The sequence below is a fragment of the Ruditapes philippinarum genome, unplaced genomic scaffold, assembly GCF_026571515.1.
Source record: "Ruditapes philippinarum isolate M1 unplaced genomic scaffold, ASM2657151v2 ctg13103_1_1_1_1, whole genome shotgun sequence".
Classification (NCBI taxonomy): domain Eukaryota; kingdom Metazoa; phylum Mollusca; class Bivalvia; order Venerida; family Veneridae; genus Ruditapes; species Ruditapes philippinarum.
The window spans coordinates 1-26,204 of NW_026854994.1; the positions used below are offsets into that span (position 1 = coordinate 1).

General features: G+C 32.5%; 5 protein-coding genes across 6 annotated transcripts; 3 read left to right on the plus strand and 2 right to left on the minus strand.

The window, feature by feature from the left end:
* The first annotated feature begins 5,703 nt into the window (after positions 1-5,703).
* On the plus strand, positions 5,704-8,395 carry LOC132741733 (BTB and MATH domain-containing protein 38-like). Its single transcript, XM_060729987.1, has 2 exons — positions 5,704-6,010; positions 7,897-8,395. Exons 1-2 carry the CDS (start codon positions 5,743-5,745, stop codon positions 8,346-8,348), a joined length of 720 nt encoding a protein of 239 aa, XP_060585970.1. The 5' UTR covers positions 5,704-5,742; the 3' UTR covers positions 8,349-8,395.
* Positions 8,396-8,540: 145 nt separating this feature from the next.
* On the minus strand, positions 8,541-16,721 carry LOC132741732 (uncharacterized). 2 transcript variants are annotated; one of them, XM_060729986.1, is made up of 3 exons: positions 16,120-16,721; positions 13,471-15,625; positions 8,541-13,280 (listed from the first exon to the last, which is right to left on the minus strand). In XM_060729986.1, exons 2-3 carry the CDS (start codon positions 13,742-13,744, stop codon positions 12,745-12,747), a joined length of 810 nt encoding a protein of 269 aa, XP_060585969.1. In that variant the 5' UTR covers positions 13,745-15,625; positions 16,120-16,721; the 3' UTR covers positions 8,541-12,744. The 2 variants fall into 2 exon arrangements, with proteins under 2 accessions (XP_060585969.1, XP_060585968.1); XM_060729985.1 differs by lacking the exon at positions 8,541-13,280 and having other exon boundaries at positions 13,742-15,625; positions 16,120-16,711.
* A 1,633-nt stretch (positions 16,722-18,354) lies between these two features.
* On the minus strand, positions 18,355-20,647 carry LOC132741734 (uncharacterized). The gene is made up of 2 exons (XM_060729988.1): positions 20,209-20,647; positions 18,355-19,614 (listed from the first exon to the last, which is right to left on the minus strand). Exons 1-2 carry the CDS (start codon positions 20,486-20,488, stop codon positions 19,037-19,039), a joined length of 858 nt encoding a protein of 285 aa, XP_060585971.1. The 5' UTR covers positions 20,489-20,647; the 3' UTR covers positions 18,355-19,036.
* Positions 20,648-21,422: 775 nt separating this feature from the next.
* Positions 21,423-23,713, plus strand: LOC132741735 (uncharacterized). Its single transcript, XM_060729989.1, has 3 exons — positions 21,423-21,522; positions 22,245-22,322; positions 23,106-23,713. The coding sequence occupies exons 1-3, from the start codon at positions 21,423-21,425 to the stop codon at positions 23,711-23,713; spliced, it is 786 nt and encodes a 261-aa protein (XP_060585972.1).
* A 295-nt stretch (positions 23,714-24,008) lies between these two features.
* Positions 24,009-24,623, plus strand: LOC132741731 (uncharacterized protein K02A2.6-like). Its single transcript, XM_060729983.1, has one exon. It carries the CDS (start codon positions 24,009-24,011, stop codon positions 24,621-24,623), a length of 615 nt encoding a protein of 204 aa, XP_060585966.1.
* Positions 24,624-26,204: the final 1,581 nt, after the last annotated feature.

The following is a 26,204-nucleotide window of genomic DNA, read 5'->3' on the forward strand; positions in this document are numbered from 1 at the left end:
GCAGGGGTACATATCATCTCAAATTAAAAAAGATATGGATATGTCCTTTTTTGTTTAATTTAAAATTTGGGCATTTTGGTTTTATGATGGGAAAAGTGTTATCCCCTCTTTAACTTTTAAAAAAAAATTAAAAATTTTGTTTCAACAGTCAAAAATCAAATTTGACATATAGAACATTTAATATGCAGTTAAGTTTTAAATTTGGGCTGGTTTAAAGATTTGGGGAAAATTTCCTTTCTTTTAAAGATTTATAATTTTAATTTTTGTTTCAAGGGACTCATCTTTTTTGAAAATATAGCCCCTTTTTTGGGTTTCAAAAAATTTCCAAAAAATTTTTTAAATTTCAAAAATTACACAAAAATTTTTTGCCCTGCCCCCCTTTTTATAAAAAGGTTTTTTTAAAAAATTGAAAAAGTTTAAAGGGTTTTTTCCCCTTTAAATGAAAAAAATAATTTGTGCAAACAAATTTGAAACTAAATATTTATAACATTTGAAATTTTGGCTGCATCCGTTGCGTGACGACACATTTCTAGTTTTCATTATCTTGAAAGCCATTTTGTTACAAAGTCTTCATATTTCACATATAGATTGGACAAGTGTAGTAGATGACCCCTGTTGACTTTTGATCACTAGTTAAAAGGTCAAAGTCTTTGAGACCTTAAATTTCAGACTGGTTTTTCGCTGATTTTCTTTAAAAAACTATATTTTACATACTAATTGGTCAAAACTAGAAGATGACCTATTTTGATTTTTTGGGTAACTTAGTCAAAGGTTAAGGTCACAGGTGCCTGAAATATCAGAATGTTTTCCGGTCATTATCTTGAAAACTTTATTACAAATTCTTCTCCATTTTTAACGATATTTATTTCCATATGTATAGATGATCCCCCATTGATTTTGGGGGGCCCTTGTTTAAAGTAAAACAGGGCCTTTTAAAAAGTTAAAATTTTTTTTCGCTTTATTAAAACCCTTTAAAAATTTTTTTTCAAAAGTTCCATATTTACATATTGATAAGTCATAAAGGGGTCAATTTGTTAAAGGGGCAAGGGCTTTATATTTCACATTTGTATTTTGAAAATAGTAGGTCAAAATGTTTTCCTTTTTTTTAAAAACCCGAAACCCCTTCAAAGGGGAACCGAATTGGAAAGGCAGGTTCTTTCAAACAAAATTACCCCCAATATAAAAAGTCAAGGGCTAGAAAAGTTTGGGTTATACGTTTGGTTCCCAAAATTTCTTGTCTTAAACTCATGTCTATTGTTTTAACTAGAAATGAAATGATAATCCGATAACGAATTATTAATTAATATTGTCAACAAAGGCTATCAAAAAAACAATTGAGTAATGAACTTGGCTACTTCTTTAATTCAATTGGTACTGAAAATATGTTCAAGGGTGAACAAAGATAGCTATTCACTTGTGACATCGGAGAGAGTTGAGGCATCATAATTGCAGCTACCTTTTTTCCCTACGTGATGGTAAGCGGCGACTAAGTGGGTTCGAATTACCGGAGTATCTGCACCTCTAAGCTCCACCAGGTGAGGTTGTTTTGACTCCGGGTGTTTCTTTAAGTTTGTAAATCCTGAGTTAAGCGATAATCATCTTTCCTTTTTCGGCACTATGTAGACCTAAATTGTGTTCGGGGCGCCAAAGTGAAGTTAAATCTCTGATTCTATAACTCGCTTATAATGGGCAAGACTGTATCGAGAGTTTCCATGCAACGCTGCAGAACATCCATGCATTCTCATAGAGACTCATCTGCGAAGCTTCTGCTGGAAATAGATAGGCTTGTTGATGAATCATTGACCGCGAATACCAGCAACATTATATTACACAGCAATTTCTTTCTTCTTAAAGTTTTTATGGCAGGCGGAACATTGCAGTTGCTACTAAATGTGAAACAAATGAAAGAATATATAATAAAAGCCTTAATTCCTGCCTTTGACGATATGCTTGCAAGACAATAATTAGCTACATATCCTTTATATGTTAAATCACTAAAATTAATGACATGGTTGCTAATTAGAAAAACTATTAGTAAAGGTAAAACGTTTGAATGAAGGCTCAAGACGAACCCGGGGTTCTAAGAATATACGTCATTCTAAAACAGATAACCTTTTTAAAAATAAATCACAGTTGTACAAAGTGTTTGTCTCTCTCAATACAAGAACATGTTATTTGAAGCTGCTTTTTTCACATGCATGCATTACATCCTTAGGGAAAGCTAAATGTCACCAGGCTTATTCCTATCAAAACAAGAGATTTTCATGTGTACTTATAAACACTTTTTTGTCCTTTTCTCGATATCAGATTGATAATGAATTATATCAGAATGAATAAAAACATATCATCAAGTAACTTTTAAGAATTCGGGGGAAACCCTTCAGTGCAATTACTGATGCTAGTTTCGAAATGTACGTTACCAACAGTAACGTACATTTCATGGTACTTTTAAGCAGATATACACTGAAAGACTTTTCTAATGCAACATTTGTTTAATTCGTATTTCACAAAAACAGTTCAAGATGTCTTACTTTTTTTTTATTAGAACCGCTTTGACTACTTTTTGCAAATATTTTCAACGAAATCAATCATCTATGACGGATTATCGGATCCGCACGTTCTATAGGTATTCAGAGAGACAGGTAAGTTGTGATACTAATAGTGCCAAGTTAATACTGCTTTATTTATGTAATTTGTGATTTGAATGTAATTGAACACCCCTGTGGGATGAGTTGCTTATACGTCTTTGCAAGCGAGCGGTACAACCCCTGAACCTACCAGAACTGGAACAGGCCCTGGTGCAGGAATGGAGGAACATTCCACAGAGATTTCTGAGGAATTATGTAATGTCAATGAGACAGAGGTGTATGAAAGTTATACAAGCTCAGGGAGGACATATTGGATATAAACTGATTAACATTATGTTTAACTTATTCTGTGATAAGAGCTGTGTTAAAACAGTTGTGTTTTGAATTTTGAGATTAATTCTCTGTTACTCATGTTTTATTTCTGTCAAATTTAATACTTTTTCATACATTAACTATAATAAATTTTTTACAATACATGTGTTAGGTGTTCATTTATCTATACTCTTAATTTCACCAATAACCATTCTTCAATCACCCAAATACACTTAAAAGCACAAGTGTTGCGTTAGAAAAGTCTTTCAGTGTATACTTTCCACTACTACCTTTTGTTTACAATTGCGAAAAAACATACTATTACATCTCAAAATCCAGCAGAATGTTTTCAGTAGACATATGTTTATATACATAAAGTGTTTTTCTAATATATACTGTGATATCATATATCAAACATGAATTTACCTTAAATTATATCCACAGTGACACAATCCAATATTTATTTAGGCTTTCATGTTACAAAAATCTTCGCTTCATATAAGTTTTCTTACCTAAGGTATCATATTTTAAGTGTAGTGAATATTTTTTAAATTGCGATAACGTTCGTTTCGGTAACGTACATTTCTGACCACTTTTCAATTAAGATCTGGACACAGTCTTGAGCAATTATATAACAATTTCTCAACACAAAACTTCTAATTGAAGGAAGCTTTAACTGCTTGACACAAGTCTACCTCTTTACATTTTCATCAGTTCCTGTATCATCAGTAACGTACGTTTCGCGGCAAAAATTACGTTTTCATTTTCTCAGAAAATGATCCATCAATTACGGCATCTTTAAACACCACTTTTAAAATACATTATTTTGGTCAATATGGCCAATTATTTGCCAGAAAACTTCAAACTTAAAAAGATTTCTTTTTAAAAATATTTTCTTCACTGTATAAAAACACACACTCCAAATGTCCACATGTATCAGTGGACAGGAAGAAACAACAATTTTGTTTACATTTTTATCATAGTTTTCAGTATGTTCCACTGTTAAATTCACGCTAAGGCATTGTGAGATATAAAAAACACCAAACAATTGTTTTATAAAAGACCAATTGAAACATGAAAGGGTTTAAAGTTTATTTTTCTTACAGAGACAGTCACGAACGTTTCATTTGTTACTATTGTGCGATAAATATTTTTTCAAATCATGACATTTGACCACTTTTTTGTTTTGATTTAATTAAAACGGAACATGTTTGATGTCACAGATGCTTTATTTAAATAAAGCACATATAGCACATAATAAGACGAATATGCTGCGTTGAAAGCGTTTTTATCTATTTTGTAAATGATATTGAGAATGCATGAATGGTAGAAGTCAAACAAGTCTTTTCTTCAGTAAAGGCAAGAGGACAGGTAAAGGTAACGTTCGACTTTAAACAGCAAATTAAACATATGATGTTAAGGGAAATCATCAAGATTTTGAAAGTCTTTACGTTATATTAAATTGTGACATTTAATGATTCCTGAATATTTAATTAATTAAATTAATTAATTAATTAATTAAAAGTTTTGCAATTTTTCCTAACGATATCACGGGGGGGGGGGGGAGAATCACGCCGTTCGTTACCCAAACAAACAAGATGGCGGATGCAGCCGAAAAGTAAGTTTTTCTGGTAAATGGGCCTTGGACAGTGACCTTCTATATGATCCATAAGACACGTTTCAAGTTTAATGTGAACATGTTTAGTATTTCCAAAAATAATGTTGCAAGTAAAACTTTAACCAGGGATTTTCTAAGTTTAAAAATCATATTAAACTCGTGCAAACAACTTAATTATCTCGTCGCCACGACATAGTATCTCGTGCTCACGAGGCAAAAATAAAAACACATTAAATGTAGCCACTGTGCCACGTACATTGTATCACTCAAACTATCTTCAAATGGATGTAAACAAAGATGCTAGGATACACTGGATATTTATCTGAAATATTTTGTACTAATTATTACTTTACAGTAAGAGTTGCCTCTCTTTAGGTGAAAATTTAATCCGCCTTTTAATCTTCTTCTATTTCCGTGATAATGCCATATATGAAAGTTTCGAAATCGTTTACCAATGTTAATCGCGTTAGAGTGTAGTGTTGTCAACCTGAGAGTGTCAACTGGTGTAGACAAGGATTTCACACAAAGTTCCATGACACTTACCTAAAACATCTATATAGGTAATCTATATTCTCAATGTCATGATGCACGGTATGAAAAAGGGTTGTGTTCATTCATTCTATCGTTAACATAAATTTGAATTTATAACTTTCTAAATACAGTTGTTATACATTTATAAATACAGTTTGCAATCTATCTAAGTTGCATGTATCGTAAAAGCAAGAATTGTTGCTATACTTTGGTAGAACCGAAGTATGAAGCTTTCATTTTGTTAAATCGAGATAATCCAAGTGCAGTATGTAACTCAACTCTCGGATCGACAATTAGATTTTTTTAATCTGTTTGGTAAAACCGAAAAGAGGCTGATTTTTGGCAACGAATAGCCTCCATATTTTAAAAGGCTTTTAAACTGACTTATAAAAAGAAGTCTTACTACATTTACGTACACTTTATATTCTATGTTTAATTTATTAGAGCGGTACTTAAATAGAAAGAATTCAAAAGTTTTACAATTCAGTTTTTACCAAAACTCGTTATAATGGTACATATTCAGAAAATTGCTTTATCTTTTTGAACACGCTACAAATGTTATATCTGAAATCTAAAAATATCAGTTAAGTCATCTCGACCCAATTTGAACATGTTTTCAGAAAATTGGGAGTGTACTTTACTGATTCGTCAAAACATAACATTTATTTTGAAGTATTCAACGTGTTAGATAAAATGGAGGACAGTGAAATTAAATGCGAAACGACACCGTTTACAGAATCTGGAGAGTGCACAGATGAAATAGAGTTCGTATTTGATGACGAGAAAAGATTACATGTTTCACAAAACTTTCTGAAGTATGTGTCCCCAGTGTTTAAAGCAATGTTCGAGCATGATTTTAAGGAAAAGGAAAATAAAAGTGTGACCTTGACAGGGAAAAAGTACGAAGATGTTTTAGAATTCTTACTTTGTTTACATCCAAACGTGCAAAAGTCTGTTACTAGTAAGTAACCTTTTATGTTATGTCAAAAGAAACTATTAAGAAATTATTTTAAGCAATTACAAAAATTGGAATTATAAATATAAATGAAAATTCAATACAGTCAACTATCGTTATCTCGACATCGCTTTTCTCGATATTTCGTTATCTCGATGAAATTTTGAAAGTCCCGATTTTCTTCCTTCTTTATCTATATTGGAAATATTTGTTTATCTCGATATTTTTATTTCGATATTTTCAGTATCTCGATGTACAATTTCAGCCCCAACATTTATTTTCACACTATTATCCTTTGTTTATCTCGAGTAATAGTTTTCTTTCGTCTGTTCCCTTCAGAACGTGTGAAAAACACAAACTAGACGATAATTTCTCAATAGCGCGTGTCATAATGATGATTATGTTTGTAACATGTTTAGCTGTTTTTATAAAATTTAATCTATTTAGGGTGTTGATTGACTTATTTCCAAAATGAGTGAATTTTACGTTCTTTATAAATATTCGAAACCTGTATCAATTCATTATGACTTTAAATGTAAATGAAATAGTGAAAGTATAGAAACGTTATCATTGCAATATTGTTTCACAACATCACCACCAAATCAATCAGCGGTCGAACAACATCGAGAAAGAACCGATAAATAATCCGGGAGGATATCCGGATCAACCACCCTGAAAACAATGTTTGTGTATTACATGTATTACTGAGTAAACCTCACCATTTGTTTTCATCACAGAAACCCGTATTTTCGCTGGCAAACATCCACTAATGTTACTTTGTTAAATATTGACTAGGCCTATGAACACAAGTCATGGGGATATCATAGTTCATGTGACATAAGGTATGCACATTTCTTTTGTAAAAATCAGTTTCTGCCTTATTCAAACCCTAATATGTTTATCTCGACATCTCGTTATCTCGATATTTTTTGGACGGTCCCGATGACTTCGAGATAACGAGAATCGACTGTATGAGATTTAAAGAGACATCATTTGTTTTCATTGTCAAGTTGAGTTAAAATTATTATATATTTCAAACGATTGACTATAAGAATGGTCATTGGCAAAACATTAATAGTGACTTTCATTTAGGATTAAATATTAGAAGTGCCTAAAAGGTAAAAAGTCTGCCCAAATAACTTTACGAACTGAACGTTTCGGATAATTTCCGAAGGATTTTTATAGATACTTACGCAGGTCATGGAAGTTATTGATGAGTCAGGTGACACATATTATAAATTTGAAAACATGGATGGGCACTTAGACATTATTTTATGTATGTATAAAAAATGGTTCAATGCAATTTCTGTTGTTTTTTTTATAAGAAAGCACTTAAGTAGAAACTTGAAGGATATTGATTCATTCTGCCATCTAAAATGTATATTGACATTTTGAAAGGGGCGAATTTAGCCCGTTTAGTGTCTTTCCGGGTACCGTTGTTTCAGGGTATTGAGGACCCGTGTTCCGTGTTGTTTCTCTCCATTGTTATTGTTAAGTTTAATATCTTAAATGATTCGTACCGCACTTAATTTGAATCAAGCTGATTAGAATATTGTTTAATAAACCCTTATCCCATAGAATGGATCTTCCAGATGTTTAGTATCGGGGATATCGATATGAAAAAATTTTAGTTTATAAGTAAGCTTCATAGCAAAGGCTGTAGACATCTGCTAAATCATTCAAAATGCTACACTTTTAAGCAACATTATCTTTGATATTAAACAGATGTCTAAGTGCTTATACGCATTCTTTAGTTACAGAAAAGTATTTATTACACAGATTGTAAGAACAGTGTATACCTTTAAAAAATATTACTATATAATGTTGATGATTCTCATAATTATCCTGTCATTTTTATCTATTAACATATGACTTTTTCGTTCTTTTTGCAGAAGACAATGTTCTTATACTTGTGCACATAGCAGAGGAATACCAGGCTGGATTAATGATAACACGTTGCCAGAGCTTCATGTCTGATTGGCTCAAGTCGGAATTAGCCTTGGCTCATCAAACAACATCGCTTGAGAATAGAGTTAAAAGCGCAAAAACCTGTCTGAGAGTGATGTCTGAAGCGAACAGTCTACAATACGAGACACTTGTTAATGAAGCATGTACAGTTATTGCACACTTTGGACATGGTATATTTACCGGAACTGTACAATATCAAAATTATATGGGATTTTCTTTCTCACAATCTAAAAATCCTGTTGATAATCTAGCTAATGCTGTAAATGATTGTAAAAAGTTATTTGACAATTTATCCATTGAGTTAAAATATAAATTGATACATAAAAGATTGGAATTGTGTGATAATTTAGAAATGCATGGTGGTAAGAGAAAGTGATTAACAGTAATTTTACTTTGAGTGTTGATTGTTCCAGTCAAATAAAATAAGATTTTTTAATTCATGTTTCCTACTTTTAAGTAGTTTCATTATATTGTGGACAAGCAGTGTCCTCTTCCTGCATTGAACAACAGTCTACGTTTGTTTAGAGCAGTTTCCATTCAGTCGAAATGAATAATTAAGGTAGTCTTACTGTAATGCTTTCCCGCCAAAATGATTCTAACATCGGCCGATTTCTTATGCAAAATATAAGTACATGTATAACTCTTCAAAGATTGTTTTGTTTGTTTAAAACACATACTAATGACATATAACACTTGATATTGCATTTCTTTGCAAAATATTTTTAAATGCACTAAAAATACCAGGGATGTTTGGCCATCAAGATTGTGAAAATGACGTTCTGGAAATGATCAATATTTAGCTCAACTCAGCTTGTAGGATCGTTGAATGTCTGTCATCTGTCAGACGTCGTCCGTCGTCTGTCGTCCGTCCATACCTGTTTGTTAATAGTCTAGTGGTCACATTTTTGCCTCAATCATCATCAAACTTTGTCAGGATGCGTGTCTAGGTAAGTGCTTACATTTTTCAAACATTGTTTATTTCGGATTTAAAACTAGGTCACAGGAGCTAAAAATAGAATAATATTGTTAACACTTTAGTGGTTTCTGTTTTGATCCAAATATGCTAAATTTTTTCTGAAAGTTTGTTTTGATGATTTAAGGTCGAGTTCGAATATGGATCAACAACTCGGTCACACCGCCCAAATATGGAAAAACCTTGTTAACACTCTAGTAGTCACATTTTTTACTCAATCGTCATCAAACTTTGTCAGTATGAATGTCTAGGTAATTGCTCGGATGACCTCGAACATTGGCCATTTCGGATGAAAAATTAGGTCACAGGATCTTAATTAGAAATAAATCTTGTTTACACTCTAGTGGCTACTGTTGTGATCAAAATATCCTTGTAATTTGTATGAAAGTTTGTTTTGATGACTTCTAGATCAAGTACAAATATGGTCACCTGGGATCAAAACTAGGTCACACCGCCCAAATATGGAAAAACATTGTGAACATTCTGGTACTCACATGTTTGACTCAATCATCATCTAACTTGGTCAGGATGCTTGTCTAGGTAATTGCTTAGATGTATTCAAACATTGGTTATTTCGGATTTAAATCTAGATCACAACAGCTAAAAAATAGAAAATTCTTGTTAATACTCTAGTGGCTATTGTTTTGATCCAAATATGCTGGACATTGTTCTGAAAGTTTGTTTTGGTGATTTCTAGGTAAAGATCGAATATGGATTATCTGGGGTCAAAATCTATGTCACACCGCCCAAATATGGAAAACATTGTAAACACTCTAGTTGCCACATTTTTAACTCAATTGTCATCAGACTTTGTCAGCATGCATGTCTAGATAATTGGTCGGATGAGTTTGAACATGGGTCATCTCGAATGAAAAACTAGGTCACACAAGATAAAATAGAAAAATCTTGTCCGCACTCTAGTGACAACTATTTTAATGAAAAAATTCTGGAAATTGGTCTGACAGTTTGTTTTGATTTCGAATATGGGACACCTGGGGTTAAAAACAAGGTCACACTGCTCAAATATGGAAAACCCTTGTTTTACTCTAGAGGTCACATTTGTGACTCAACTGTCATGAAACTTGGTCAGGATGCTTGTCTAGGTAATTGCTCAGATGAGATCAATGGGTCAGGTGAGCGATCTAGGGCCATCTTGTTGCTCTTGTTTACAATATTGGCCGATATCGGAATTCTTTTGGAGGGAAAACATTGCAGTAAGACTACCTTAATGTTCATATTTTGATTTATTCAGTCACTACTATCTTAGAAGTTAGACAATCTAGGTGTAACAATCTCTTTCTAGACAATTATTTTTAAGCTTACACTTAATGTATTGCTATTATTTTAATTCTAATGGTTTAAGATTAAACAATAGTAACATAAATCTAAAATACGTCTTGTCTATTCAAATCATTATATCAAATGAACTTTTTCTGCAGTACTATCGACATAGATAGTTTAAAATACTTTTTTCGTTTTTTGTTTACAGTTTGAATGTTCCTTGGTAAGATTGTTAAGATTTACTACAGTAATTGCTCTTTATATGTCATTGTTTAGTTATTCACCATCTGCTTGCTTGTCTATAAAGTTATGCAAGAATTGTAACTAACAATGCTTAAATACACTTGCGAATAAATGTGTGACATTATTTACCTTAAATGCCCATTATGCCCTACAAATGCTTTTATTTCTGAACATTTTTATAATTTTGAATTTTTGGTGTCCTGTTATAGTTCCAAAAGAAAAGAAAATACTCATTGGTCAATTACCTGAACCATTTTTGCTCATGTGCTGCTTTTGGCAATTAGAAGACTAACAATGATTTAGCATTTTATATGGAATCAACATTCTTCTATATTTTCCTTTTACGACTTTTATAAGAAATTAGTTCACATGATAATAAGGTTGTAGTATGTTCTTAAATTATTATTATAACGTTGTAGAAGTCGTGTTTGTTATTTTAATTTCTAAAGAAGGAAATATTTATTCGTTTCTGAGACAATATTTAGAGGTTAATACTTTATTATGCATTAATGGCCCGAAGATGTGCAAAATAGCCTGAGGGCCGAAATACGGCGTTTAGACATCGCCGCTAATCTTGGTTGTCGCCCCTTCTAAGAAACGGACAGTTGTCAGTGTAAACAAATATCTGTCATTAACATTCCAATTATCATAGAAAACAGGACAACACACAATAAATACATGTCTGAGAAAAATGGTGTTTTATTGTTGTTTTTTATCGATAAATACAGAATTCTTCTCTTCACATTTTTTGTGAGAATTACATTTAGATCTAGTGCCAGTCTTTTTCATGAAGTTGTGTGCCTTTAGGAACGGTTTCTGAGACTGTCAAGGTCTAAATGCGACTAATCCGACCTTTCGTACAGACAAAAATTCTAAAATCATTTTTGGAATTTCTGAGGATCATGTTTTGTCTTGAGTTTATAAATTTTCAATGATAAGCTTTGCTGATTGTGATTAATTATGTCATTTAAACTTTAAAAAAATTGTGTGCAAGTGACTACAGTTTATTCATCTTGAAAGTCACTGAGAGTTGATAACGTCATTCTGCACGTGCGCTTATTCACTCGCCAATTATTGAAAAATAATGCCGAGTAGCAAGGCGGCCAAAATTGCACAATGACCTAGATCTTGCCATAATGGCCTGGAACACCTTATATTTTGTTACTATATATAGTAACATAGGTATTAAGTGTCTTTAAAATGAAATGAGACTTAACATGCTATAACTTTTATGCCGAAACATATTTACAACGAACTTGAAAGTTCCTTGTTCGATTTAATGACTTTTTATTTACGGTTGTAGGTTGCTGTAACACAATCCATTACTTCTATGGATTAAAAAAGGTTGTAGCTGATTAAACCCAAACCACAGGTTATATGGATCATTAAAAACAGTTGTAGGTTATGTAACTCGAGCCACAAGTTATATGGTTCAATTAAACGCTTGTAGGTTGATTTTCCCCGAATCACAGGTTAGAGGCATCATTATTAACGGCTGTAAATTAACTTATCACGGGTCAATTTTTTTATATGTATCATTATTAACGGTTGTAGGCCGATGTAACACTAGCCACAGGTTATATGGATCATTAAACACGGTTTTAGATTGACGTTACCAAAGCCACTAGGCTTTGTCTTTGTAACGAATTGTTATTTTACAATACATCAGTATCATTTAATTTCGGGAAAAGCGAAAATGAATTTATAAATTGACTGAAGTAGCGTATATACATAATATAACCATCACGATTATCCAATGAAAAGCAACGTTACAAACGTGCAGAATAATAAATCTATGCTGAATTAATATCTATGCTGATTATCTTCTGTGCTGAATTTTTATCATCTGTGCTGAGTGACCTCTGTGATGAATGAACTAATTAATAATTCATTAACTTTTAAAGATATACTATGCTCATGTAAGTGTTAAATGTTTTTATCACAGAAATTGATTGAAATCTATGTTATTCTTTCTAAATATGTTTAGTTGGTCCTCTCTAAAAGAACTGCCAGTTTTTTTAATGACACTATATTTTCTGATTGTGTCCACCTATAGTGTGTAGGGTTTAAAACACAAGATATCTACTTTGTGTGTCGTCAAAACATGTAAAGAGACTGTGTAGCAATTATCAATACTTAAAAATATAAAATTTGAGCAAAGTATATCTTTAAATTAGTCAGTTAATAATTAGACATTATACATATAATTTTTTTATATTAATAAAAACGGTTGAACAAATATGATAAACTTGCTTAATTCTTTTGATATGCATTCTCATATCATGTTGCCGTCATCACATAACTTGAGTCTTTGCAAATGAAGTCGAGCTTTCATCTGTTCCGAGAGACTGTCGAACATTCTCTTGCATTCGTTAACAGGTCCCTCTGATATTAAATTCTTTGGAGTAAAGGTAAAGAATGAATAATCAACTTGTGTCTTAGGAATGCCAACGTTTACAGCTGCGGGTTTTTTGGAAGATAGTTTTTTATTAGCTTTAGATGTTCCAAATGTGTTCAAAGGTTTTTGCACTGCAGGTTTTATCAGAGAACCAGTATACACATCATGTCCAAATTCAGCGAGAACCTCAATTGCACGTGAAACTACTTCCTTGTAGCCAAGAGATATTGCCTTTATCATTATAGTTAGACAAGTTTTAGCATGATTTGCCTTATCCACATTACTTATGGTTTCAGTACCAGCGGTACGAACCTCTGAAGTCAGCCATTCATTCATCACGTCTTTACATCTGTTGATTACTGATTCAATTTTGTATTCTTCCGCAACAGATACTACGCCCAAAACGTTACTCTCTGAAAATACATTAAGTACACCGATTATCTTAAAAATGGGTTTAAAAATATTTTGGAATAAAGATCTTACATGAAATTATTTAAAACTTTAGTGAAAAAAATACGAACACGAGCACGCATGCTACCGTTAGTTAAAGTAATATCTAGGTTATTTTGAAATCGGATCGTTTTAAAGTTAATTAATACTTACTATCAATAGGTTTCTGTACTCCCGGATGTAACGACAACAGTAGCTCTAGAAAATCACTCGAGTTTTCTTTCATTTCAATGTCTTTGTTTTCTGTATCTCCATATCTCTTTTGAAACCTCTCTTTAAATACCGGTGACGCATAGCACAAGAAGTTTTGTGATACATATAGTTTCTTACCGTTATCAAAAGTAAAAACAATTTCATCCGAACATTCCCCACTATCTTCAAATGGTCTTTTCCCAAAAACAAAATTTAAACTTCCAAACATATCCATAGTTCACATATAAATGTTATTTATTTTTACAATCGTAAGCTTAACAAATCTTTAAGCGTATTTTGTTTCAGAAAATTTAACAATTATATTTAAACCCGCACATTAGCGTCTTTTACATGACCTTGTATAAAGATAAAGATTTTCGGAAAATAGTTCGTGTTTATCTTAACGTAGACGTTTTAATAATGCACAAGCATTTAAAATGTACATGTATCGTAAAATATTCTTCCTTTATAGATGAAGGACAAATTAACTATCTTGCCCACGTTTATTATATTAGCTCAAAAGATTTCGCCTTATTTAACGTTTTTTGTAGCATATACGAGCCCCTAGGTGAGGGTTATATGTCAAAGAACAGTTTATATATGGTTATATAACCTGTCCTTAATTTTTATAACGAGATAACAATAAATTTCTTTTAAAAGAGAAAAAAGAAAAGAAATTATTCATAAATAAAAAAAAATGAAAAACAATACGTTCACGGTTACCAATAGAAACGAGCAATATAATCAAGTACATGTATAATCTATACAACCGAAGAGATTTTCGCTACTTTTTCTCAAGTTTTTATTCTCCCTTGTTTATAGATATTAAGCCGTCCGTCAGTCTGTACGATGTTAACCTCAACAGGCAAGTTTGATAAATATATCTTTAATTTTACCTGTACTAATGGTTTCATAATTTACACACTTACTAACTTATCAATATATATGGCACGATCTTGGATGACTATGAAGGTCAATAGTGCTTTAGATTGATTTATACACATTTTCTCATGCATCTACAGTTGTCGTTCATATTTGAAAGGAGCATAATTTAGGTGACCGTCTTCCTTTGGGTTTTGTTCAAGGTCTGTGGGGCGAAGGTCAATGACGCTAAAATAGATCTTTACACAGTCATTTGTTGTTACAGCCTTTATTAATTGACTGATGTAATGTATAATTATCTGGATAGTCCAGAGTCATTAAGATAAAAGTCACAAAAGCTAAAATAGAATTTAAATGTTTGCTTATTCAGCCTTTATTGTTAACCAATGTCTTGATTTGAACAATTTTGAAATTTGAAAGGAACATACTGTTGACGATCCTATTTTGAATCGAAAAAAATGTATTATAAATTATTCAAAATATCTCAATAATTAAATAATAAAGAATTTTTCTGTTATACATGATTGACGAAAGCAATGCTCCCTTCTTTTGTAGGTACAACTCTTGTAATAACACAACTAAGTATGTATCATTTACATTTTCTTTACCACATGCGCTGGAATTGACAAAGTAGACAAAGCGTTTGCATAATTTTGGAGACTCACGTTACAGAATGCAAATTTCTATAAAGTTGTTTTGCGCATTAGACAGTTATCACATAATTTCAGTCGCTGTAGAAGAAGTCGAGTTTTCATATTTGCTGGTAAACTTTCAAAAAGTTCTTTGCAGGCGTTTAATGGGCATTCTGGCTCCGATTTCGTAGCAGTAGAATTTATTGACTCGTCGTCACCAAGTGATCCCTTGGATACTTTCTCCTCGATATCAATTTTAATAGCAGGGTCAGGATTAATAGTAGGGACAGGAGTACCAAAATTAAAGGATCCACCAAGTTCGAATGAAGATTTTTTCCCTGACCCAGTAAACATGTCATGCCCGAATCTTGCTAAAACGTCAACAGCGTGTGCAACAACGTCGTCGTAGCCAAGAGATATCGCTTTAATCAGTACGGTCAGACATGTCCTGACATGCGTCACTCTATTTTCGTTATTTTGGACTTTAACAGCAGAATCAACTTCCGATGTCAACCATCTTTTCATCACATTTTGGCATCTCCTTATTGAAGGTTGAATTTGGTATTTTTCCACAAGAGTGACGACGCACAAAACTTTTTTGCCTAAATGATAAAATAAGAAGATATAATATACATATATATATATATATATATATATATATATATATATATATATATATATATATATATATATATATATATATATAGTATATTATACCAATTTGTTTGTGAATATATTTTTACTAGCGATGACAGTCGAACAATATCTTAATTATTATATCTGAAATGTGAAATAACAAACTGCACATAATTATTTGTTTTGTTTTTATAAGAATGTTGGTGATTTGATTTTCGAAAATGGATCAAGTATATAAAATACTGAATGTTCACTAACCTACATAGTTTGCAACTAAAAATTTCTAGTAGTGCATTTATTTCTTTTCATAGAAATGTTTCTATGTTAACAACAAAAGCTGATTCACGTGATTAACGACGTCGCACACTTGTACACGGTATCTTTTCAGTGCAACAATATCTACAGTATATAAAATACAGTAAAAACAATGTTTATGTATCGCCATGCAATAAAAACTTACTATCAATAGGTTTCTGTACACCAGGATGTAACGTCAACAGTAGCTCTAGAAAATCACTCGAGTTTCCGTTCATTTCAATGACTTTGGTTTCTGTCCCTCCATATTTCTCTTTAAACATCTCTTTAAATACTGGTGACGTATAGCACAAGAAGTTTTTCGATACATATAGTTTCTTACCGTCATCAAAAGTGAAAACAATTTCATCCGAACATTCCCCACTAACCTCAAAAGGTTTCGTCAATGAAACAGCCTCACAACTTTCAAACTGATCCATTATATTTTGTTCCTTTCCGCAGCTATGTAAATATTATATAGTTCTCGGATAAAAACACAGCGAGCTTTGCCTAACAATCTAAATCGAAACTACACAATGTCTGTTATAAATACACATTTTATGAAAATGTATACATGTACATAGCACTTTGAAAAATCGAATAGTTTGGAGGTTTTTTTTCGGAAATTTCACAGCAAGATTTAAGCTACCTAATGTCTGTTTCAATACACATTTGTTAACACTTAGCATTATTAAAACTAGAATACATGTAGTTCTAAATCTTTTATTTTAATTGTTTTCCCAAAGTTTAACAGCGAGATTTTTCTTCTACGAATTTAAACTAAAACTACCTATGTTTGCTATAATTTAAATACACATTTTACACGTAGTTTTATTAAAACCCGAAAAGGTCAAATTTTATAATTTTCGGTAAATCTAACAGCAAGATTTGTCGAATGTACCTGACCTCTATCACACATTATCATTTTTATGAAAATATATGCACGGTGCATTTTAAAAACTAGGTCAGTACTGAATTAGACATTTCTCAAAATATAAACTGAAACTACCAACTGTTTACCCAACTGATAAACATTATCTTATCTCTGTACTCAATCTGGTCTGTCAATAAGGAATGAGTGGTTGAGTCTTATTTTATACCTGGTGATATATTTCTCTCTCACGTGATTAAAAAGTTCATTGTTGTGCATTTATTTATTTAAAAAGAAAAATATATAACACACGCTCCCGTCAATCATCACTCATACACCGTACTGTTAAGCCAGCATAACTTTCAGGCAAAATGAAAATGACAGTTCAGTTTTTATATCCTGTCCATAATGAAATTATGAAAGTTATCCATCGGCTGCAATGAAAACGACAAAATTAGATGAACAAGAGGGCCATGATGGTCTTGATATCGTTCACCTGCCTATAAAAGCAGATATAAAATCTAAATGTTATCATTAAATTCATATCTGCATCTCAAAAACTGCCCATGTGGAAAAGATTACTCACTGCTTTTGTTCAAGGAATACAATAGTTTCAAAAGAAGTCACTGGTTGCTATACACAATCTATAGATTCCTTGGAAGTCCGTGGATGCTATGAAATTGAAAGATTCAATCGTTGCAATTGAAAGTTAATGTTTGCTATGGAAAGTCACTGGTTGCTATGGAAAGCAATTGTTGCCATGGAAAGTAACTAGCTGCTAAAGACAGTAACTAGCTATTATGGAAGTATATGGTTTCTATGAAAAGTCAGTGTTGTAATGGAAGTCTATGGTTGCTATAAGAAGTCACTGGTTGCTGTGCGAGTCAATGGTTGCTATTAAAGGCACTAGTTGATATGGCTAAAGGTTGTTATGGAGGTCTATATGAAATCACCGGTTGCTATGCATGTCAATATCTGCTATGAAAAGTCATCAGTTGATGTAGAATGTCACTGGTTGCTATGGAATTCCATGGCTTCTATGGAAAGTCACTGGTTGTTATGGAAGACAATGGTTGCTAAGGAAAGTCAATAATTGCTATGGAAAGCCATTTGTTGCTACAGAAAGTCACATAGGAGAAGATTCTTTTGAATTTATTATATACATATTAGGAAAATCAAAGCCCCCTCCCCCCTGGAGCGGGGCTAATTTTGATCTAAAGGCAATAATTTGAATAGTGAGCTCAGGTGAGCTAAAATGCAGACTTTGTTCATTACAGAAGAAGGCTGAAGTTGAAAAGTAGAAATTTAAGCAAAAATGGTTACCGCGCTATCTGGCATTATTATCTTAAGTAAATCGGCATGCATATATTTAATGTGTGTGTGCGTTCTTTTTCATGTCCTCCTCAAGTTATGTGTTGGTAACAAGGTAAATGATTTAGACATGTTTTTTTTTTATTTCATTTTAGCGCACATCAAAATCATACGCTGGTGTTCTTTAATAAATATTTTATTAGGTAAAAATAACACGAATTTAATGTTTGCTTTATTTTAGAACTATTATGATATATGATATTAAGTAACAAAAAAGCTTGAAGTAAGTGTTACTAGAATTATTATTAGTTTGTTTAATTAATACAAACTATTATACGATAATTTCAAATTCACGTTGTTCCAGGCAATTTAAAAACAAAATTGTTTCAGGCATTTTATAAGCAATTAAATATCATTATGAAAATTAAACATACATTTCTTGACACAAAGTTTATTTTCCTGCGAAATAATAGTGAAAGAGTTGTTGTTGATAGATTTGAAAACAATGTTAATTTTTTGGTTGGTCTGGTCCCGCTAGAATTATCCCTAGGCCATTGAGAAAAGTGACTTAAAACATTCATATCTTTAGCATTATATCATTTAACTATTTTAATAAGAATCAAACAAAAAAAAATATTTATAGATCTACTCAACTTAGGGCACTCGTCGTTTGTAAACGTTATCACTGAAACACTACCGTTTAAACGGTGATACTTCTTTGTGTTATAAAAGTCATTGTATTCATATTTCCAATTTGATTACTTACTACATGAACTATGTTGTTAAAAAAAGATAGTACAGGGCACACTGCAATGGAGTCGGGACAAAAATTGTATGCTTGGAAGCATAGATAAGATTAAGTCATATTAAAATATATTAATTTCAGGTGATAAATTGTATATTATTTTATTGACTGGTTGACTACGATACTTTTACCATCTCTAAGCACTTTGCGCATGAAACAGTCATCACATAATTTTAGTCGTTGCAGAAGTAGTCTAATTTTTATCTCTTCTGATAAACTTTCATACAATTCTTTGCAGGCGTTCATTGAATCTTCTGTCTCCGAATTATTTGGAGCCGGAGTAAAGATATTGAAGCTTTTGTCATTTGTATATTTGATTTCTGGTTTTTCATCCTTTTTACCGAAAGCCAAAGAGACGGGCGGCGCCTTTAAAAAATTAGATTCTCCGAATTTGAATGCAGGTGTTGTCATAACACCAGTAAATACGTCAAAGCCAAATCTTGCTAAAACTTCTATAGCATGGGTGACAACGTCTTCATAGTCCAGAGCTATTGCCTTGATCAATACATTGAGACATGTTTTGGCATTCTGTACTTTCTTTATATCACCATCTTTGGAACAAGCAGAATCAACCTCTGAAGACAACCATTTTATCATAGCTTTTTGGCATCTTTTCTCGAAGCTTTGTATTTGATACTCCTTTGCAAGAGACACAATACGCAAAACGTTGGTACCTAAAATGGTGTAAAATAAAAACACTTTGTTTATTCTATTAAAAGTTTTCAAAGGGAAGTTATGAAATTGAGGAAGGATGAATGATAAAATAACTCAAGATAGCACTATAATATAGTAATAATCATATTCCGAGAATCAAAGCAATGCTCCGGACAACAGTCTGAAAATCAAAACGGGCGTTGATTAAAACAAATGATAAAGGGAGGTAATTAAAGTTATAAAGGACAGCCAACATTTTCGAACACTACGCTTCTTATTTTGTTATCTTTTAACTCTATTTGTATAAAACATTTCTTTCATTTATTTACTAATATGGTTTTAGACAAAAACAATAATTTAACAATGAATGATTGAAAAATGAAAAAGAAATGTACGTCATCAACTATGCATCCAATTTGCTTGACCTTTCCATTTACTCCATGTAACCTTCTTTTGGTGTTCGTATACGAAACACAAGTAGAATGATTTAATGTTGTACAATTAAGTAATCTTTTTTAACTCTTAATCAATTTCAATATTACCTACAAGGTAACAGCAAAAATATACAATTTGTTAAAATGTTTCTTATCACAACAAAGTAAACACAAACTCACAATCAATTTGCTTCTGCACACCAGGATGAAGACACGAAAGCAGCTCTAGAAAGTCACCATACACTGCTCCTGACATGATAACTTCTATTTCGTCTGGTTCTTTCATTTGAAACATAGTCTTAAAGACAGGAGAAGCATAACAGAGGAAGTTTCGTGAAACGTAAAGTTTCCTCCCATCATCAAAACACAAAGAAACTTCATCTGAACACTCGCCACTTTTAACGAAAGGCATAATTTTCTCAGACATAAGATTCGATAAACGTTCAGATAAATCCATCATTGAAACTTAATTATTAGATATTCAAATATCAAAAGTGATTGTACTATAACAATACCGAGAAATGTGTACATATTTTTAAAACCACATTTTCTAAAAACAGAGAGAACATATTTTCAGAAAATTGAAACCGAAACTTGAACAACTTATCAACGCAATATTGATTTTATATAACTTGATAACGAAGCAAGAAGATAACATTATAGCGAACTTACAGTTCAGCAAAAAATAAAGGTTATAGGCATATCTAATACGTCAAAATAAGGTCGGCTAGAGATATGGTGTGTATAAGAAGATAAGAATATGGTGTGTATAAGAAGAATATAAGTAAGGTCAAGTTTGTCAGTAAAGAGAAAAAAACATACAAAAAAGATAAGCCCACTCTTTTTTATGAATATAGGGAAATAAAAGCTTTAAGAATAAACATTAATGATATGCGACAACAAAAGAAATATACATAATATGATTGTATGTTCATTTAAGATATTTATCATGGTAAGATTTAAGCTTTCCTTCAAAGCATTTGTTGACAATTTAATTGTTTCTCTTATTGGAAAGTTTTGTGAAAATGTTGAGATATCACAATTGCAATTAAACCGATTCACGAGTTTTCGTCTTGTACGTCAAACTTCGGATTAGGAAAACGAATACCAAGATCGAATACGGTGTTTTGGTTTTACCTTGACGACAGTAAATAAACAGATAAGGTTATAACAATGTAATATCCTAGTTAATTGTATGTCATCATGCTAGGAAAGTTATGTATTTAGACATAGCCCATAGACGGTGTTAATATAGATTGTTACTGAATAAAATGGTACACACATGTTTATATTAGATTGTTATGTTTACACCCTGAAAATACAACATTGGCGACGAGATGAAAAGAGAAGAATAGATTAAAAATAAATAATAAAGGTTGAAGCATAAACACACCATGGCTGGTATACCTCCGTTCCCGTCATTCGACATAGAAGCCGATAAATCTAGCGCTGCCCACAGATGGAACAAGTGGTGGGGGACTGGAAAATTTGCTCGTGGGGCTAAACATTACAAATGACGGCAGAAAAGCGAGCTTTGTTACTGCACTATGCTGGTGAAAGAGTTTATGACATATATGACGCTGAAAAAAGGGGACACTGGTACAAATTATGACGAAACTAAAAAAGTTATCACCGATATTTCGCCCCAAAAAGTAAAAAACAAATGGAAATCTATAAATTCAGGGCTTCAAAGTGAAAGTCAATCTCTAGATGAATATGTCACAGAATTGCAGATGCTGGCTAAAAACTGTGAATTTGCTGACACTGAAGAAGAAAATATTGCAACAAAATAATTCAAAACTGCAAATACAAGTAGACTACGTCGAAGAGCTCTCCGTGATAATTGCAAAACACTGACCGACATCATTTCACTAGGACGCTCATTGGAAATTTCAGATGAACAAGCTGCTGCTATGGAATCTCCTAAACCGGCAGACATAAATAAGGTCAAAACACATCAAGACGTACCATATCGTGGACGAAGATGCGCAAGAAGACCTACAAGAGGTGGTCAACAGTTTCGCCCAAGAAATACAGAAACTACAAAAATGCAGAAATTGTGGAGGAAGATACCCTCACAATGGACAATGTCCAGCACGTGGCAAAACCTGCAACTTTTGTAAAAAGCCAAATCACTTCATGACAGTGTGCCGAAAAAAAGCAAAAGGACCCAGAAGTTAGACAAATTGAAAAGAAAACTGATTCTTGTTCATCAGATGATGATTATTGCTATGCTTTAAAGTCCAACGTGTCGAAAACACCAAAATCAAATGTAAATATCATACGACGTGCAGGTGAATGTATTGGTAGACAGTGGCGCTTCGGTGAATATTCTTGATGAAAAATACCTACAGCATAATTGGTAAACCTAAACTGTCAAACAGAAATTTGCCTAAATTATTACCATACGGCAGCCAATCACCTTTGAAAAATAATCGGAAAATGCAAACTAAACAATTGAAAAAACAAAAAATCATCAGCGTCGAGACATTCTACATTGTACAGGGCAGACATGAAAGCCTTATCAGCTATCAAAACAGCATGCAATTTAAAATATTATCGAAATAGTCAATCAAATACAAGAAAACAAACTAGAAGATGTGAAGCAAGACAAATATCCAAATCTTTTCAAAGGGATAGGAAAAACTTCAAGACAAGACAGTTAAACTACAATATTCAATGAAAATGTAAAAACCAGTTGCTCAAAGACACCGAAGAAACACCATTTCATCTGCGTTAATAAAGTAGAAAAAGAAATAACAAAATTATTGGATGAGGATATAATTGAAAAGGTAGAGAATGAACGGCGGCTCCGTGGATATCTCACCAATTGTAACACCCCCGAAAGAAGAATCCTGAGGAAATCAGAATATGTGTTGACAATTGCGTTGAAGCAAATAAAGCCATTGAAAGGGAGAGACATTTGCTACCGACAAATTGATGAACTGATAACAGACCTAAATGGTGCAAAAGTATTTAGCAAATTAGACTTACGTTCAGGCTACCATCAATTAGAACTTGATAAAGAATCACTGATACATGTCACAACTTTCAAACACACATATGGGTATATACAGATACAAAAGAGATTGAATTTGGTATCTCGTCTGCTTCCGAAATATTTCAAGAGACAATTAAATCTGTTATTCAGGATATCGAAGGGACAAAAAACATATCTGATGATATAATATGCTTTGCAAAATCTCAACATGAACACGACAAAGTATTGGACAAAGTCTTCTGTAGACTTCATGGAAAGGGACTCACATTAAACAAATCCAAATGCGAGTTTAATAAAACAGAAATTACTTTCTTTGGTGTAGTATTTGGCAAAGATGGAATTTCAGCTGACCCTGTCAAAGTGAAAGAAATTAAAGAAATGCTACCACCAAAAACAGTAACGGAGTTGAAAAGCTTTCTAGGAATGACAAGCTACTGTTCTCGTTTCATCAAAAACTATGCAACAATAACCGATCCCTTGAGAAAACTTACGAGAAAAAACACAGACTGGCAATGGGCAGAAACTGAACAAGCTGCTTTCCAAGCACTGCAACATGAACTGTCTAGCGATACTGTCATGAGATATTATAACCCATCAAAAGCAACAGAAATTTACACAGATGCGAGCCCATGTGGTGTGTCAGCTATATTTACACAAGAAAAATGGCATTGTCGCATATGCTAGTAGAGCTTTGTCAGACACAGAATCCAGATACAGCCAAAAACCGAAACGAGAGGCTTTAGGTGTTGTGTACGCATGTGAACATTTCAGCATGTATCTACGAGGCAGCACCAAAATTCACTGTCATTACAGATCAACAAGCCTCTTGAAACCAATATGGAAAAGAAACAGCCACCACTTCGAATTGAGAGATGGGGGTTTTAAAGGCTACAACCTTTCAATATGGTAATTAAATATCAACCAGGAAAAGACAACCCGTCAGATTATATGTCTCGTCATCCAATAATGAATGAACAACATGAATAATGTTGCTGAACAGTATGTAAACTTCCTTGCCGAAACTTCCACTGACAGTGCAATGCCACTGGATGAAATTAAACAAGAAACAGCAGGTGATAAAACTTTGTTAAAAGCCATAGAATATGTACGAAACGGCAAGTGGCATGAGCTGAAACAAATAAAAGATTGTGACATCAGTATTGAAGATTTAACTCAGTTACGAAATGTGCGTGATGAATTAACTGTACACTCTGAAAATGTTCTACTGAAAAGCGGTAAGATTGTATTACCCACATCATTATACGCTAAGGCAATAGAGATAGGTCATGAAGGACATCAAGGCATGTCGAAAACAAAAGCATTTGTGAGGTCAAAAATCTGGTTTCCCAGATTGAATGAATTTATTGAAGAAAAAATAAAAAACTGCTTAGCTTGTCAAGCAAACACTTATGAAAAGAAATACTCACCACTAAATATGTCAGAACTACCAGTGGGACCATGGCAAGATCTAAGTGCAGATTTCTGTGGTCCTCTACCATCAGGGGAATATTTATTGGTCATAACTGATGAATATTCAAGATACCCAATCGTTGAAATAGTCCCATCGGTCTCATCAAAAAAGTTATTCCAGTAATCGACAAAAGGTTTTATCTGAAAATGGGTGTTCCAAGGACAATCAAAACAAACAACGGAAGTCCATTCAATTCTGATGCGTTCCGTAAATTTGTAAGGTACTGCGGATTCAATCACAGAAAAATTACACCAAGATGGCCAAGGGCCAACTCACAAGCTGAAAGTTTCAATAAACCACTTATGAAATCTGTGAAAACAAGGTACCTTGAAGCAAAAAACTGGAGAAAGGAAATGTTTAGATTTTTGCGTCAATACAGAAGTACTCCACATACATCGACTGGATACACTCCTTTCCGCCTGTTATTCCAACGAGAACCACGAACACGACTTCCAGATATAGGGACATCGAAACCTGAAACTAAAATTGATGAGCAAATACGCCAAAATGACGCTAGAGCAAAAGCGAAAATGAAATCCAATTTTGAGCAAAAACACAACATCAGAGAGGAAGAGTTACAACTGGCGATAAAGTTATAATTGAAAATGAAAAACATTACCAAAACAACATCAAAATAATATGCCCGTGCCATATGAAATAACAAAAACAAAAGGAAATATGATTACCGCGAAGAACCAGAATCAAGAAATTACCCGAAATTCTTCCAATTTTAAATAACAACCAAAATTTCGAAGAGGAGACAGAGCAAGCTTTATGTTAACAACAGAAAAAAAGCAAAACGGGCATACAAAATAACAACAGTGAAGAAATAAAGAAATCACCAAGAATAAGAAGAGAACCTAGTCATTTTAAAGATTTTGTCAAATAAAGTTTGTTCCTCATGGTGTTAAAAGGGCATAATAATCCCTCATGAGGACTTATAAAAGTATAGGTCATTTATAACCAAGTGTTCAAGTATTATACAATTAAAAATATGTGTTTCTTTAACTTTGAACAACAACAGAACTTTAGTAATTTATGTGTTGATATAACATGAACATTGCTTCAGTTACTTATTTAAAAGAAACAATGAACATGTAGACAAACTTTTAAGTAATAGTTCAACAAAAATATATAGTTTACATAGACATTTATGATTACATAGACATTTATGAACTGAAATTCTAGTCATGTAATTGATTTGATCTAGTCATTCAAAGGTTTTGATTATCATCTTTTTATTCTATACATTTAATTTCATAAATATGATATTCATTTTAGATTTAATGTATATCAAATTTTCTGACTAAGTTGGGAGGAATGTAATATCCTAGTTAATTGTATGTCATCATGCTAGGAAAGTTATGTATTTAGACATAGCCCATAGACGGTGTTAATATAGATTGTTACTGAATAAAATGGTACACACATGTTTATATTAGATTGTTATGTTTACACCCTGAAAATACAACAAACAAGAAGAGGTTTGTGCAATCGGAACTCCTCGAATTTTATTCATAATAATCTCGGTTTTCATTCAAAGAAGTTCTTCCACATGGATTTAGATGGAAACAAAAACAAGTGTTTGCAATATTTGATAATGTATGACATTAAAAGACAATAAAGTCTAGTACAGCAACATTATTATTGAAAAAAACGTAATAATAATCAATTTAAAAGTGGACAATGATGTACAATAACGAC

What these genes read in the sequence shown, in the direction of transcription:
- LOC132741731 (XM_060729983.1), top strand. Translation starts at nt 24,009, where the DNA reads ATGAATAATGTTGCTGAACAGTATGTAAACTTCCTTGCCGAAACTTCC.
- LOC132741734 (XM_060729988.1), bottom strand. Translation starts at nt 20,488, where the DNA reads ATGATGGATTTATCTGAACGTTTATCGAATCTTATGTCTGAGAAAATT. An exon ending in TGTGCAGAAGCAAATTGATT is followed by an intron (nt 19,615 to 20,208) that starts GTGAGTTTGTGT and finishes ACACCATTTTAG; the next exon opens with GTACCAACGTTTTGCGTATT.
- LOC132741732 (XM_060729985.1), bottom strand. Translation starts at nt 16,393, where the DNA reads ATGGATCAGTTTGAAAGTTGTGAGGCTGTTTCATTGACGAAACCTTTT. An exon ending in TGTACAGAAACCTATTGATA is followed by an intron (nt 15,626 to 16,119) that starts GTAAGTTTTTAT and finishes TTTATCATTTAG; the next exon opens with GCAAAAAAGTTTTGTGCGTC.
- LOC132741735 (XM_060729989.1), top strand. Translation starts at nt 21,423, where the DNA reads ATGGCTGGTATACCTCCGTTCCCGTCATTCGACATAGAAGCCGATAAA. An exon ending in GGGGACTGGAAAATTTGCTC is followed by an intron (nt 21,523 to 22,244) that starts GTGGGGCTAAAC and finishes CTTGTTCATCAG; the next exon opens with ATGATGATTATTGCTATGCT. An exon ending in AAATATCATACGACGTGCAG is followed by an intron (nt 22,323 to 23,105) that starts GTGAATGTATTG and finishes GGGTATATACAG; the next exon opens with ATACAAAAGAGATTGAATTT.
- LOC132741733 (XM_060729987.1), top strand. Translation starts at nt 5,743, where the DNA reads ATGGAGGACAGTGAAATTAAATGCGAAACGACACCGTTTACAGAATCT. An exon ending in CGTGCAAAAGTCTGTTACTA is followed by an intron (nt 6,011 to 7,896) that starts GTAAGTAACCTT and finishes TTCTTTTTGCAG; the next exon opens with AAGACAATGTTCTTATACTT.